Source organism: Odocoileus virginianus, unplaced genomic scaffold (genome assembly GCF_023699985.2).
Source record: "Odocoileus virginianus isolate 20LAN1187 ecotype Illinois unplaced genomic scaffold, Ovbor_1.2 Unplaced_Scaffold_3, whole genome shotgun sequence".
Taxonomy (NCBI): Eukaryota; Metazoa; Chordata; class Mammalia; order Artiodactyla; family Cervidae; genus Odocoileus; species Odocoileus virginianus.
Window position 1 is genome coordinate 1,259,409 of NW_027224265.1, and position 12,872 is coordinate 1,272,280.

Sequence of the window (12,872 nt, forward strand, 5' to 3'; positions counted from 1 at the left end):
ACTACAGAGTTTTAAAATTTGATTTTATTTGAGAACAATTCCAAATTTATGAAAAGTTATAAAGATTAAAATGCTACAAAGAACAGGGTTGTATATTGTTACTTACATTCATTTGTTAGCATTTTACTCCCTTTCCATTTTTGTTATTTCTCTACACATGCATACTACCTTCTGAGTGATTTGACTGGATGTTCCATGTGTCATTTATCTCTAAATACTTCAGTGTGTATTTCCTAAGAATAGGAATATTTTCTCACTTGGCCACAGCATAGTTATCAACTTAATAAATTTATGTTGATAGAATACTTCTATTATCTACTTTTTCTATATTTATATATAGAAATATACTTTTTCAACTTTTTTGGTTGACCTAATAACATTCTTTATAGTAACAGTATTTTCCTGCTCCAGTGTAGAATCATATTAGCCTCCTTTAATCTAGAACATTTTAGTAGCATTTTTGTTTTTTATGATGGATGGGGGATTTTTTGAAGAATACAGTTCTACCCCACTTTTTGAAAATACAGTTGACCTTTAAATATCATCAAGGGGTTTGGATTGCAGGGGTTCACCTACAGATGTATGTTTTTCACTAAATAGATACTACAGGTACTTTTTGATCTGTGCTTAGTTGAACATGTGGAAGCAGAACCCTGGATCCAGAAGGCTGACTGTGTGGGGGTTGGAACTGCTAACCCCCTATTGCTCCAGGGTCAGCTGTAGACTTTCATATTTGTCTGATATTTCACTGTTATCAGATGAGATTCTGCATTCTCAGCTGGAAAGCAGCCCAGGTGAAGTTGTGGCCCTCCTCGGGTGTTATATCTGTAGGAGCATGGAGATGTCTGTCTCCCTCTTGTTGGTTATGTTAAATTAGTGTAATTGCAGAGTTTTTTCCCCTCCTTTGCAACTAATAGGTAATCTGTGGAGGGATCATGTCATTCAGTGCAGATACTCTGGCCTTCAAAATGTCCCTTAGATCCAACATTGACTTAGGACTCTTTCCTGATTAGATTTTTACTATGATGCTTGCAAAATGCTAATTTTCTAGCTCTCCCACTGCCTCCATATTTTATTTTTAATTGGAGGAAAATTGCTTTACAGTGTTGTGTTTTTTTCTGCTGTACAACTTCAATAAGTCATAATTATATGTATATGTGTATGTATATATACACTTATATCCTCCACATTTATCAGTCAGTCCTTGGCATTCTACTGTGAAAGCCTCGCCTTCTCTCTTTTTTATTTCTGTTATCAGCATGGACTTACTCCTGTTTTTTTCAGTGGTTTCCAATGCACTACTGTATCTAGCTATTCTGTAATTGTCCTAGATATGACCAATGGGAACCCTTTTGACGTGCCTCCTACCATTGTTTTGGTCTTTTTCTCCCTTTTTTGGCATCTCATGCATGGTATTTCAGGTACATCTTGTACCTACCCTGCATTTGCCTTGTTATCCGTCATTTCTCCAAAGAGCCCTGGTTCCTTTTAGTGGGGGAGGGTCAAGATCTGGGTGTCAGTGTGGTCATTGCTACTGGGATGACTTTGCTTCTGGACTTTCTAGTGGACAATGCCAGGGAATACTTGCATGAATATACATATATGTACAGGTATAAATACATACATTCATACACATGTGCGCAAATGAACATGTTTCTACATATTTTAGAAATCGCAAATTCATGCCATACCTCCAATTTCCACGCCGCCCCACAGGGCTTGCTCTTCTTTTCCTCATTTCATATTTGCATAGCCTTTCTTTGCCTATGAGAACCTTAGCTCCCGACAGGAACACATTTACTTGTTTGTTCGGTCTTAAAACTACATCTCCAGCAGTGTCAGAATTCCTTTGTGCGCACCACTAAAATTGACAGGTTTTTTTGTTTCTCTCTAGTTGTGGCACCCAGGCTTAGCTGCCTCTTGGCATGTGGATCTTAGTTCCCTGACCAGGGATCAAACCTGCGTCCCCTGCATTGGAAGGTGAATTCTTAACCACTGGACCACCAGGGAAGTCCCTGTATATGGTTTTGTGCTTTTTCCTTCATTTAGTAATACCTCCTAGAAATCTCTATATCAGATCATTGAGAGCTTTCTTATTCTCTTGTACAGCTGCATTTACTCCATTGAGTGTCTATAAAATCATTTACTCAACCAATCTCTTATGCTGGGTCATTTGATAGTTTGCAATTATGTATTTTTCCTTCAGTCAATGACTTTGTGCATATGTATTTTTATATTGTTGGAGGACTATCTTCGGGGTATGTTCTCAGGAGTGAGAGTGCTCAGTTAGAGGCTAAGGACATGTGTGAATATTAGGTGTTGCCTTATTCCCATACCCCAGCCTTTACCCACAGTTTCTGTGCCATTGTACATTTCACCTGCAATGTATGAGTGAACCGGAACTATTTGTATTTTCCTGTAAATGTTCAAATGTGTGACTCTATTGGTAACATTTGGATCCTGAGGCCGTATGACAGTTTGGCTTGGACTCTTTCAGACTCAGTGATGAACTATTTGTGGTCAGGTAGCGCAATGTAAGCCCAGAACTCTCACTTCTCTAACTTTGGACAATTTCCTGAACAACATTGAAACTCCCTTTTCTTATCGTTGAAGTGAGGATGATAAAATGTCTTACAGGGTTGTTGTGAGGTTGTACTGTGAATGAACCCAGTCCAAAGCTGGACTTGTAGCAAGCACCTCGTCCGTGTCTCTGTGTTGGAAGTATCTTGCCCTCATGCACTTAGAGTTTTGCCCAGGAAGGGGCTCAGCAGCACTTGCTCTTGAAAGGCGAGTAGCTGATGCCACAGTATTAAGCGGAGCTCAGGTCTTTTTCAGGCCCATGGACTTTCCTTTGCTTCATTTGCTACTATGTATGTTTTTCCATAATTCAGTGAGCCATTTGTTTGGAAGGAATGTCTAAATTCTGCTATAAAAATTTTCTACCTTAAGAATATCAGTAGATAGTGCCAGATATGCCTTCATTTTAACAAGCTTAAGTAACATTTGTTATTAAATTCTTTCAAACATTTGTAAGACTGGCAATAAGGATTAGTTTTCATGAAAAAATGAAACCTGCAAGTATAAGAAAGAAATGCTGGCATTTAGGAAATTCTACAGTTTCTTTAAAGAGCAGATGAAGAAAAGATAGAGTAAAAACAATAACAAAAGCAAGCCATCTGGAATCCTGGATTTGCATCTGTGAATTTTTTCAAATATGAAGAAGAGTAAGCTCAACAAAATAGTTTTCGAAGTTTACTGAAACATGATATAAACATTCTTAAATGTTTTGGCTCCTATTTTCTCCTTTAAGTTCCTGGGAGGAACAGGAAAAAGGGGAGATGCAACACAATCTAACACACCCCTTCAAATTCTTTAATATATATTTCTATGAACTAGAAAGAGTTATAAACAATTATTCATTAAGCAATTATTTCTTTGTAAAAGAAGTAAAAAGGTTTTTCATGTTTAGTATATAATTTGAAATACTACCCACATAGAAGACAAAAGAGTTCTGGAATATTTTTGCCGTTTTTGTTCTTTTATTGTGAAATGCAACATATATGTAGGAATGGAAATTAATCTTATTCTTCCAGTGCTCTGTTCAAATGCACAGTGATTTTTAATTCAAACCATATTATGTGCATTTCAAAAAGAATTTTAAAAATAACTGATGTGTGTGTAGGGGTGTTTAGTGTATAAAAGCCACAGTTCTAGAAATAAAGTTTTTGCTCATATAAATCAGGGAAAGACCTTAGCAACTCTTAGAGAATCACAGTGCAAAATTAGCTCATTAAAAGGTCTGAGCATTTAACCCAGTGTTTCCCAAACCTACTTGACCGTAGAACTCTTTTTATGCCAATATCACGAGACATTAATGTTTAAGAGTCACTTTTTAGAGAGCACTCGATAAAGAAAAAACAAGATAACGTTAAAAGAACAAGATAAAATTTTACTCAGTGTTTTCAAATTTCCTTCTAATTTGCCTTTCCAACTAATAGAAGATTGATAGTTTTTTATTGCAGAACTTACTTGAATTCTTTATCTGGCTTTGCACTTGGAATGCGAAAACAGTGGAAGATATGGGGAAAGTGATTAAAATATTGTGCCCACTGTCTCACATACACAAACGTAATTTAATTTTACATTTAGGCTCACCATTTATAAAGATAAAATTTTTCAAAATACTTAAAATTTTGTGATATTTCTTTGATATTTATTTTTAGTTCAAGAATAAAGTTTTTTCCTTTCTACCATTTGCCTTCCTTTGCTTTATCAGTAATTAAGTTCTTTCAGTCATTTGCTATTAGTCCCCTGATTTTTATTTTGTCTGCCTAACGTAGGTTCACAATTGCCAAGTACATATAAATCTTATAGAAATTGAATGTTTAAAAAAGATCCCATAGTACTGTAGTCTTGTAATCTTTGCACTTCTTTTTAGCCTCTCGCCTGTCTCTGTGGATCATTGATGAGGAACTTCTCTGCTGTAGGCCTTTCCAATATTTATGTAATGATTGCATTTTACCATTGTTAGAAGTGCTAATCTCTTTTAAGTATTTGACCTTTGCAGTGTCCCTTAGGTTACTTCAATTGACCTTGGAGATGGGATGAATATGTAATGACAGGGTTGAGAAGATGTTTATCCCCGCAACTCTAGGGAAGCTGGGGAAGGCAAACTGTCCAGTTGTGGTTGCTCCCCAAGGCAGGAGCGAAGGACCAGCTAGAGCAGGGCTTTGTGTGGTGCGGCTGTTGGGCATGGGACAGGCAGTGAAGCTGGAGCCCAGGGAGAGGTGACTGCGGAGACTCTTGCAGCATGAGCACCTCCACGACCCTGTCAGTAAACTCCAGACACTTCAGAGAAGTCAGGCTCAAAACAGGTGGATTCCTTTGAAGCTGCAAAGCGAAACAGCCAGCAAAGATGGGTAAAGAGTGAGAAAAACAGAGGGAGTTAGTTTGGGAATTCACCCATTTGATCTGGGTCCTGAATTCTTACAAATGATGGGATTGGGACTTTGAGTCCCGTTTACTTAGAGATCCACAGTATGATGAACTCCCATGTGTTATCTGAGTTAGAGGTGACTTAAGCTTGGTCTGTTTATAAAATAAAAAGAAGTAGATTGAGACCATAGCTTTGCTTCTGGCATGAAATGACTGAAGTTATGAAGGTATTTGAAAAATTTTGCCAAAAGCATGCATTGGATTCTTGGATAAAGTATTTTAGCAATTGGTTGGAATGAATTTCTGAAGTTAAGCAGCTACTTGTGTTTATATGAACGAATGGAAAGGTGCTAATTGTCCATGTCCTTTTGGAAAAGGTTTAGCAGGTAGGGAAGTTTCAAAAAGACATTTAAATATCACATCAGTTACATTCATGTCAGCAGTTATTTTAAGTGGCAAAAATATATAGAATTTATTCAGAACACCTGGCTCTTTTTTCTTTTTTAATTTATTTATATCAACTCTTCTTTTAGTATTTGGATCATTGTGCTAGCAGTGGGACAAAATCCAGGCAGCTGGTGTTAAAGCCCTGTGTGAATGGGGGATGAGTTTATACTTGTCATTGCATGGGGCAGAAGTAATTAGGGGGCCTGCGGGAAACTCGTTTGTTCCTTTAATAAGTTTGTACCCAAGGAAGTTTGCTGCTGCTGCTGCTAAGTCACTTCAGTCGTGTCCGACTCTGTGCGACCCCATAGACGGCAGCCCACCAGGCTCCGCCGTCCCTGGGATTCTCCAGGCAAGAACACTGGAGTGGGCTGCCATTTCCTTCTCCAATGCATGAAAGTGAAAAGTGAAAGTGAAGTTGCTCAGTTGTGTCTGACTCTTAGTGACCCCATGGACTGCAGCCCACCAGGCTCCTCCGTCCATGGGATTTTCCAGACGAGAGTACTGGAGTGGGTTGCCATTGCCTTCTTCGCAAGGAAACTTGGGAAAACCCAATCTTAAAATCTGGTTGGATCATTAGGTGATGATAGTTTTAAAAAATATATTAGATTTCCTGTGACCAGGTGTCTATGTGAAAAGTAAAAGAATGCAGATGTTTATGTAAAGAATAGAGTGAATACCAGTCCAAGAAAAGTTTGAGGAGATTTACTTTATTTTCAAGTTTAAATGCTTCTTTTTCCCCTATATTTTTGGAAATCTAGGTAATATATGTAATTAAATCACTTTGTGAAAATTCAATTTAATATATCAATTCCACCTTATTTTTGGGTGTTCTTGGTAAAACATGAAGGTGTCTCTGTCACAGAGTAGTCATCTGCAGCCATCATTTCTTGTCAGTGACAATGCCAGCATGTTGGTCCTATCTGATACACTTAGTGCTTCCTTGCTGACAGAGAGATATATTGAGGAAGGTGGTAGTTGGGGCAAGGGAGGAGGAGCCTGGGGCTTCCCTGGTAGCTCAGCTGGAAAAGAATCCGCCTGCAATGCAGGAGACCTGGGTTCGATCCCTGGAGAAGGAAATGGCAACCCACTCCAGTATTCTTGCCTGGAGAATTCCATGGACTGAGGAGCCTGGCAGGCTACAGTCCACAGGGTTGCAAGAGTTGGACACGACTTGGTGACTAACCACCAGAGGGAACCTGTCTTATACTGGCTTCTTTTTTTTTTTCCACAAGACATGCTACATCTTACTTCCCTAATTGGGCATAGAACCCATGCCCCTGCAGTGGAAGCACAGAGTCTTAACCACTGGACCACCAGGGAAGTCCCATGTACTGACTTTATCTTATTTATCCTGATACACAGCCAGAAACGAATTATCTTAAAATTAATGACCTGTGCATTATATATTGGATAATCCAGTGACTGTTATATAAGAAACTCTTAATAGTGGTTGCCTTTGGGGAGGGGAATTGGGGACAATGGTGAGGGGAGATTTAGTTTTCGTTGTGTAACCACTTTGGTAACTTTTGGTGTTTTTACCACGTGTATGTATTTAAAAAGGAAAAGTGAAAGAAGAAAAGTCCTCCTCTCAGCATCCCCATCTCCTGACGGGACGCTTGGTCTCCCTGCTGCCTCCAAGGAGCTTCTGTGATTCCTCTGCACCCCTTTACCACCGACTCCCCTCTGGTTTCTTTTGCTTTTGAGGCAGACACGTTCTGAATTCATTGCCTTTTCTTACTCATCTCTAGTTTTTAAATCCTTACCCCTTTCATGAAAGCCACTGAAGATTTCTCCCCATGAAATGCAGCGACCTCTTTTCAAACCCCATGGCCTTTCTGGGTCACTTGAGACTCGCCGTCTCCCCCAGCCTCTCTGACACCACTGTCTCCTGGTCCATACTGACCTTTATCACTCCACCTTCATGAGCATCTTCATGTGATCCCACCATTATCTGTGCTCTCTCCCTGAGCAGGCTGTTTTACGTTCTCAGGTAAAATCATCTATACCCGCAGACACGACCTGTCTCCTCAGCCAGCCCTTGATATTAACTGGCCCACAAGGCGTGTGGAGTTCCGGCGCCTCAAAATCAAAATAGCGTGAGCTATCGTCCATTCCTTTGCCATCCAAATCCCCAGTTCTTTCCACTTGCTATGTTTTAGTACTTTGCTGCACCCAGCTCAGAAACCTAGACTTGCCTAAGTGCCTTCCTCCACCTCACGAAGTTTGGAATTACAGGTTGTCTTGCTGTAACATGCATAGATTGGTTCTGTTTCCATCACACTGTTTCATTTTGCAAATAAACTCCTAAATTGGGCAGACTCATTCTACATGGACTTGGGAGAAATTTCCTGCATATAAATGTTCTGTCCTTGCTAAAAGGATGTGTGAAGGGGGAGGAATCATTTCAGTTATTCCTCTGTATTGAGAATTTTGTGTTTATGAATCCATGGAAACCTTATTCCACAGGCATTTCTGCATTTGTGACTTGAGTTTGATTTTTATTTGAAACTAAATTAGCAATTATGTAACTTCACAGAGCTTGTGGTTTATTATTATTTTAGTGTGGACACTGTATTTTGCTTGGTTTTCTATTAAGTCACTTAAAAAAATAGTATCTTTTCCTGTATAATTCAAATTACGTCTAATATTGTCTCTGTTTATTATGTATTAAAATATATAAGTATAAAATAGATATTGTATATGCATAAAATAGATAAGGAACTACCAGATAAAAATAATTGTTAAAATTAATTGCATACCTAGTATATGGCACTTTACATCTGTCATGACATTTAATTTCTTTCACCCAATAGCTTGATGCAAAAGGGAGTAAGTTGCCTAGATTACACTGCAGTGATGGTGTGGCCCCTCCTCGAAGCCCCTCTTTAGATTCTGTCATTTAAGTGTGGCCTGTACGTCCCTGAGAACATACAGTTGGGAACTCGGTTTGTGCGTGTCTTCCTTTTGGGAGCTGGTCTCCATGGTCGGTGTTTCCCTGCCCTGGCGCACACACTGTTGGCAGAGAGCGCGCGGTGCTCCCGTGCCACCGCTGAGCACTCGTGGTCACGGGTGCCGCGGGAAAAGGCAGTAGAGGGGACGGTGCTGAAATTTACATGGAACTTACATCTTGTAATCCTATCAAGACATAATTGTTCTTTTTTCTTTTTTTTTAATGTGTTAACAATGATTTCTCTGCTTATTTGAATTTTTGGTACCTAGAAGGTGGCTATCATCTGAAAAATGTTATGGTCTGTAATTTATATTCTCTCATTTTTTTTCTCTCTTAGTGCAGTGAAACCTCATTCTTTTTTGAAGCTCGAAGTAAAACTGCTTGCAAGCATCTTTGGAAGTGTAGTGTAGAATATCATACATTTTTTAGGTATGTTCCTTTGCCTAATAAATGAAAATTGTGTTTGCTTTTATAACAAGAATTCTATCCTTAGAAGAAATTTTGAAGTGTTTCTCTTTTATTAACTTTTTTACATGCACATGTATGTAGATTTTTGTTTGTTTGTTTGTTCATACTACAAGAAAGGATCAAGGATGATTGCTTTTTAGATTTATGTAAAAGATAGCTCTGGTATTGGTGGGAGTTAAGTGTTCTGCTGTGGACACACCAAAATTGAAATGCTTAGCCTGGAAATATGGAATGGGTGGCTGGGTATGCAAAGCTTACAGAAAAGACCAAGGTTGGTCATGTAAATTTTGTAGGTAATAAACCAAAGGAATGAGGTCACCTGTGGAAACAGTAGAGAGGGAAGAGACCATGCTGTGGGACCTTCCCAGCACTTAGAGGACAGGCGCGTGAGAAAATGGGAAGTAAGGGAGGCAGATGTTGTCATGAATGAGGAGCTGGCATCCGCCTGTGTGCTCCTGGGAGGTCACTTAAGATGCAGGTAGAGAACTGACCGCTGGGTCGTGTGGTTACTGTTTGTTTCACATTCTTATGGTGTAAAGATAAAATTAAATTTCATCAGGTAATATTATACATTAAACTATTTTTGGTTTTCAAATTTAAAACTAGATTAATTCTTCCCCTTTTTCCTTTTTGATTTACATAGAACATTTTTTTCCAAATAATACTATGCTAGAGGAGTAGTATTATAAAATGATCCACATCTTTTGAGGAGTTTGTATTCAGAAAGGGATGTAGCCCAGAACATCTGAAACATTACCTCTCCATCACTGAGGCTGGGCCAAGAAACTCCACTTGGAACTGTGTGTTGAATGTACGAAGTACGTTGAACTATGTTGAAAGTTGAACTAAGTATGTTGAAAGTATGAAGAAGAGTGAACCATGACATTAGATATGATTAACTGCCATGAGAACCTTGGCTTGGGTTGATGAACATAGTGACAAAGTTCCGAAGAGAATTTAAGTAGAGAAATTAAATTTATTCGCAGCAAAAGCTTCCTTGTAAGGGTGATGATATATTTGTCTTCAGGAAGTATGAGTATTTTGATATTATACTTGTATAAAATACTAGAATGTGGTGGTTGTTTCAACAATTAGCTTTGAAATTATCAATTATTATTTTTTGCCAATATATAGACTAAAATATTTCAACTATGTGTTAAGCAGTATTGCACTATTATGTATTTCTATGTAGTTTTTGCTCAAGTGTTACATAAGTATATTTGTAAGTCTTTTTCTAATTTTCTTTTAAAAATTCATTAGAATGCCAGAAAATGAATCAAATTCATTGTCAAGAAAACTCAGCAAGTTTGGATCCATGAGTTATAAGCACCGGTATAGGTAAATGGCATTTTTTTCCTCTGGGGTGTGTGGATGTGTGTATGAATGTATATTTAACCATCCAGATGCATGCATACATATTAAAGTTTGTGATCTGATGTTTTTTTGATTTTTTTTCACAATGCCAATGATTTTGATAGGCAATAACAGTTTATTAAACTTTCTTGACAAAAAATGATTTTCTAGGTTTAATGATTATTTAAAGAGTTGATTAAGTAGCTTGATTAAGTATAGAGTTTTTAGAATGTAGTAGAGCTTACTATCTTCAGAAATTCATTTTGATCCATTATCGCCAATTATGTTGTGATTATGAAACAAAGCAGATGTTCTGAATAGTAGTTTATTGGCATCCTTAGGATATTCAGTTGATTCTCTGTTGTAAATACAATCTTTATATCATGGGTCAAATGTTTTCTGTAGTCTAATACCTACAATATAGTAATGCTAGCAAGTATATGTTAATTTTATGGAGCAGTGTCAAGTGCCATGTATTGTGCTAAATGTATCCCATTTATTGCTTCTTTAATGACTGCAGTCTTATTGATGTTATCCTCATACTGTGTGAGGAAACTGAGGCTCAGAGACAAGTCACTTTTCAGAGAAACCAGCCAGGAAGCGTTGACGTTGGGCTTACTATTTGGCAGTCTAACTCCAGGCAGAGCCTGTGTCTTCACCGGTTAGTCAGACTGTTAGCATGTTGCAGGGAAAGCCCGATTGTCAAGCAGCCAGGCAGGAGCTTGTGAAAATGGAAAATTTCTGTGTTTTGAAAAAGATTTGCTTTGTTTCAATTCATTCTGTTAACTGGAGAGCCTGTGATGTCGAAGGCAGGATAATAGGTGCCCAGAGCTGCAGAGAGTAAGATTTCACCACCCTTGCCTTCGGCTTCCCTGTGGCTCAGACGTAAGGAATCCGCCTGCAGTGTGGGAGACCTGGGCTCGATCCCTGGGCTGGGAAGAGCCCCTGGAGGAGGGCATGGCAACCCACTCCAGTGTTCTTGCCTGGAGAATCCCATGGACAGAGACTGTAGACTGGCAGGCTACATGGGGTCACAAAGAGTCGGACACGACTGAGCAGCTGACACCTCTGCCTTAAGAGAGCTACAGTATTATTCAGGCAGTGAGATGGTCCCAGGCCCTCTAAAACCCAAGCAGGGAGCAGAAATGGGACTTGGGAGGCAGGACACTGTTCTGTCAGTCCATTTGAGACATCTCCAAGTGAAATGCTTAGGAGATTTAAAAATCAAACTGGGTCAAGTGTTTACAAGATATGCCAGATTTTAATTCCTTTCTTTTATGAACCACTTTTAAAAAGAATCTTGCTTTGAAACCAGGGATAATCAATAAAGGAGTGATTAATATTAAATGTTCAGTGCATTAATCTTTACATATTCACTTGGATGTTTTCTCATTCGCTGACTTAACACTTAAGTATTATTATATTATAGATGTTCTTGGTATTTGTAGGAGAATATTTATTGAAATCTAAAAATTTAAACTTTAAGTTATCAAGGTTTTTCCCTAGATACTGATATAATTACAGGAATTTAAGGAGAGAGTATTTACTTTTATATTAAGGAAAACACCTCATAGTCAGTATTTGGGCTATTCTTCCCATTGGGACATAACACATTCAAGGGCTATCGAGTGAATGTGTACACCTGTCTCTTTGTCACTGAATGAAGCCAGTGATAAAGCATCTGTCTTAATATTCACAATGTCAAAATTGTAATTATGCTGTTTAACATACACTGTAGCTGGTTTCCACAAATTTACCACACCTGATTTTTCAAATTTATTGAAATGCAAATGCTGTCGCTCTGGGAATTACTATTAGGAAGTTACTGGATTTTGCATATTAAATATAATTTCTTCCACAAAAATAATTAAAGGTAACCTTTGCAAATTGGAAGCTCTGCTAAATCTGTTCTTATTTTATGGCCAGTGTTAACTGCTTAGTAAATCTTAATGAAATTCAAGTCTCAGTGTCTGTATGTAAGAAGCACCAACATTATGCATTTCTTGGAAGAAGGTTGTTTCATCCCACTACCCAGAGTCAGGCTTAGGCAGGGATGGGTCTCTGACTACTGGGTGGTCACCAATACATGACTGTTAATTGTCAAAAGTAATAACGGCCAACCTTTAAAAAGCACCGTATGCCCGTGCCTTTGTTCTGAGATGTTCTGGAGACATCCTAGAATGAAGGAAGAACTCTGGAGACAGAAAGCTCCTTCCTTTTCCCTGGAGGCTTTTGGAGCATGGGGGATCGTGAACGGCATAACCAGTGTCTGTGGTGTGTGAGTGTGACTGCCTCTGTGTGTAGCTCTACCTGTGTTTACAGTGGGGTGTGTGTGTAGGAGTGTATGCCAGAGAAAGGCAGAGTTCTAGTCTTTACATTCTCTTTTGCATCTTAGGGCCTGCACAATACCAAGGAGAGTCCAACATCTTTGAGAAAAACTAGTCATTACTTTAGAGGGGAAAACTTAATTTTAGTGGCATGTGACAGGCAATCCTTTCAGAAATTCAAAATTAAATTTTTGGGAAAAGATTGAGCTGAAATCTGACAGTCAAAGTCATTTATTGCTTTATTATCAGATACCAGTAATCTGAAATAGAGATTGATTAAGTCCTTGGTTAAATATTTTGTTATTTACTGCTCTCTCTTTCTCTGAGTCCCTTAAAAGCTAGTCTTGCCTCTACCTGTTGTAAGTTTGTAGAGGACTCCTGGTTTGGATGAA

At 38.5% G+C, this 12,872-nt stretch overlaps 1 protein-coding gene across 1 annotated transcript in view; it reads left to right on the forward strand.

The window, feature by feature from the left end:
• EPB41L4A (erythrocyte membrane protein band 4.1 like 4A) overlaps positions 1-12,872 on the forward strand; it is a 265,318-nt gene that overhangs the window by 175,836 nt on the left and 76,610 nt on the right. Inside the window, 2 exon segments of the mRNA XM_070462355.1 lie at positions 8,670-8,761; positions 10,061-10,138. Coding sequence (XP_070318456.1) covers positions 8,670-8,761; positions 10,061-10,138 — 170 coding nt within the window.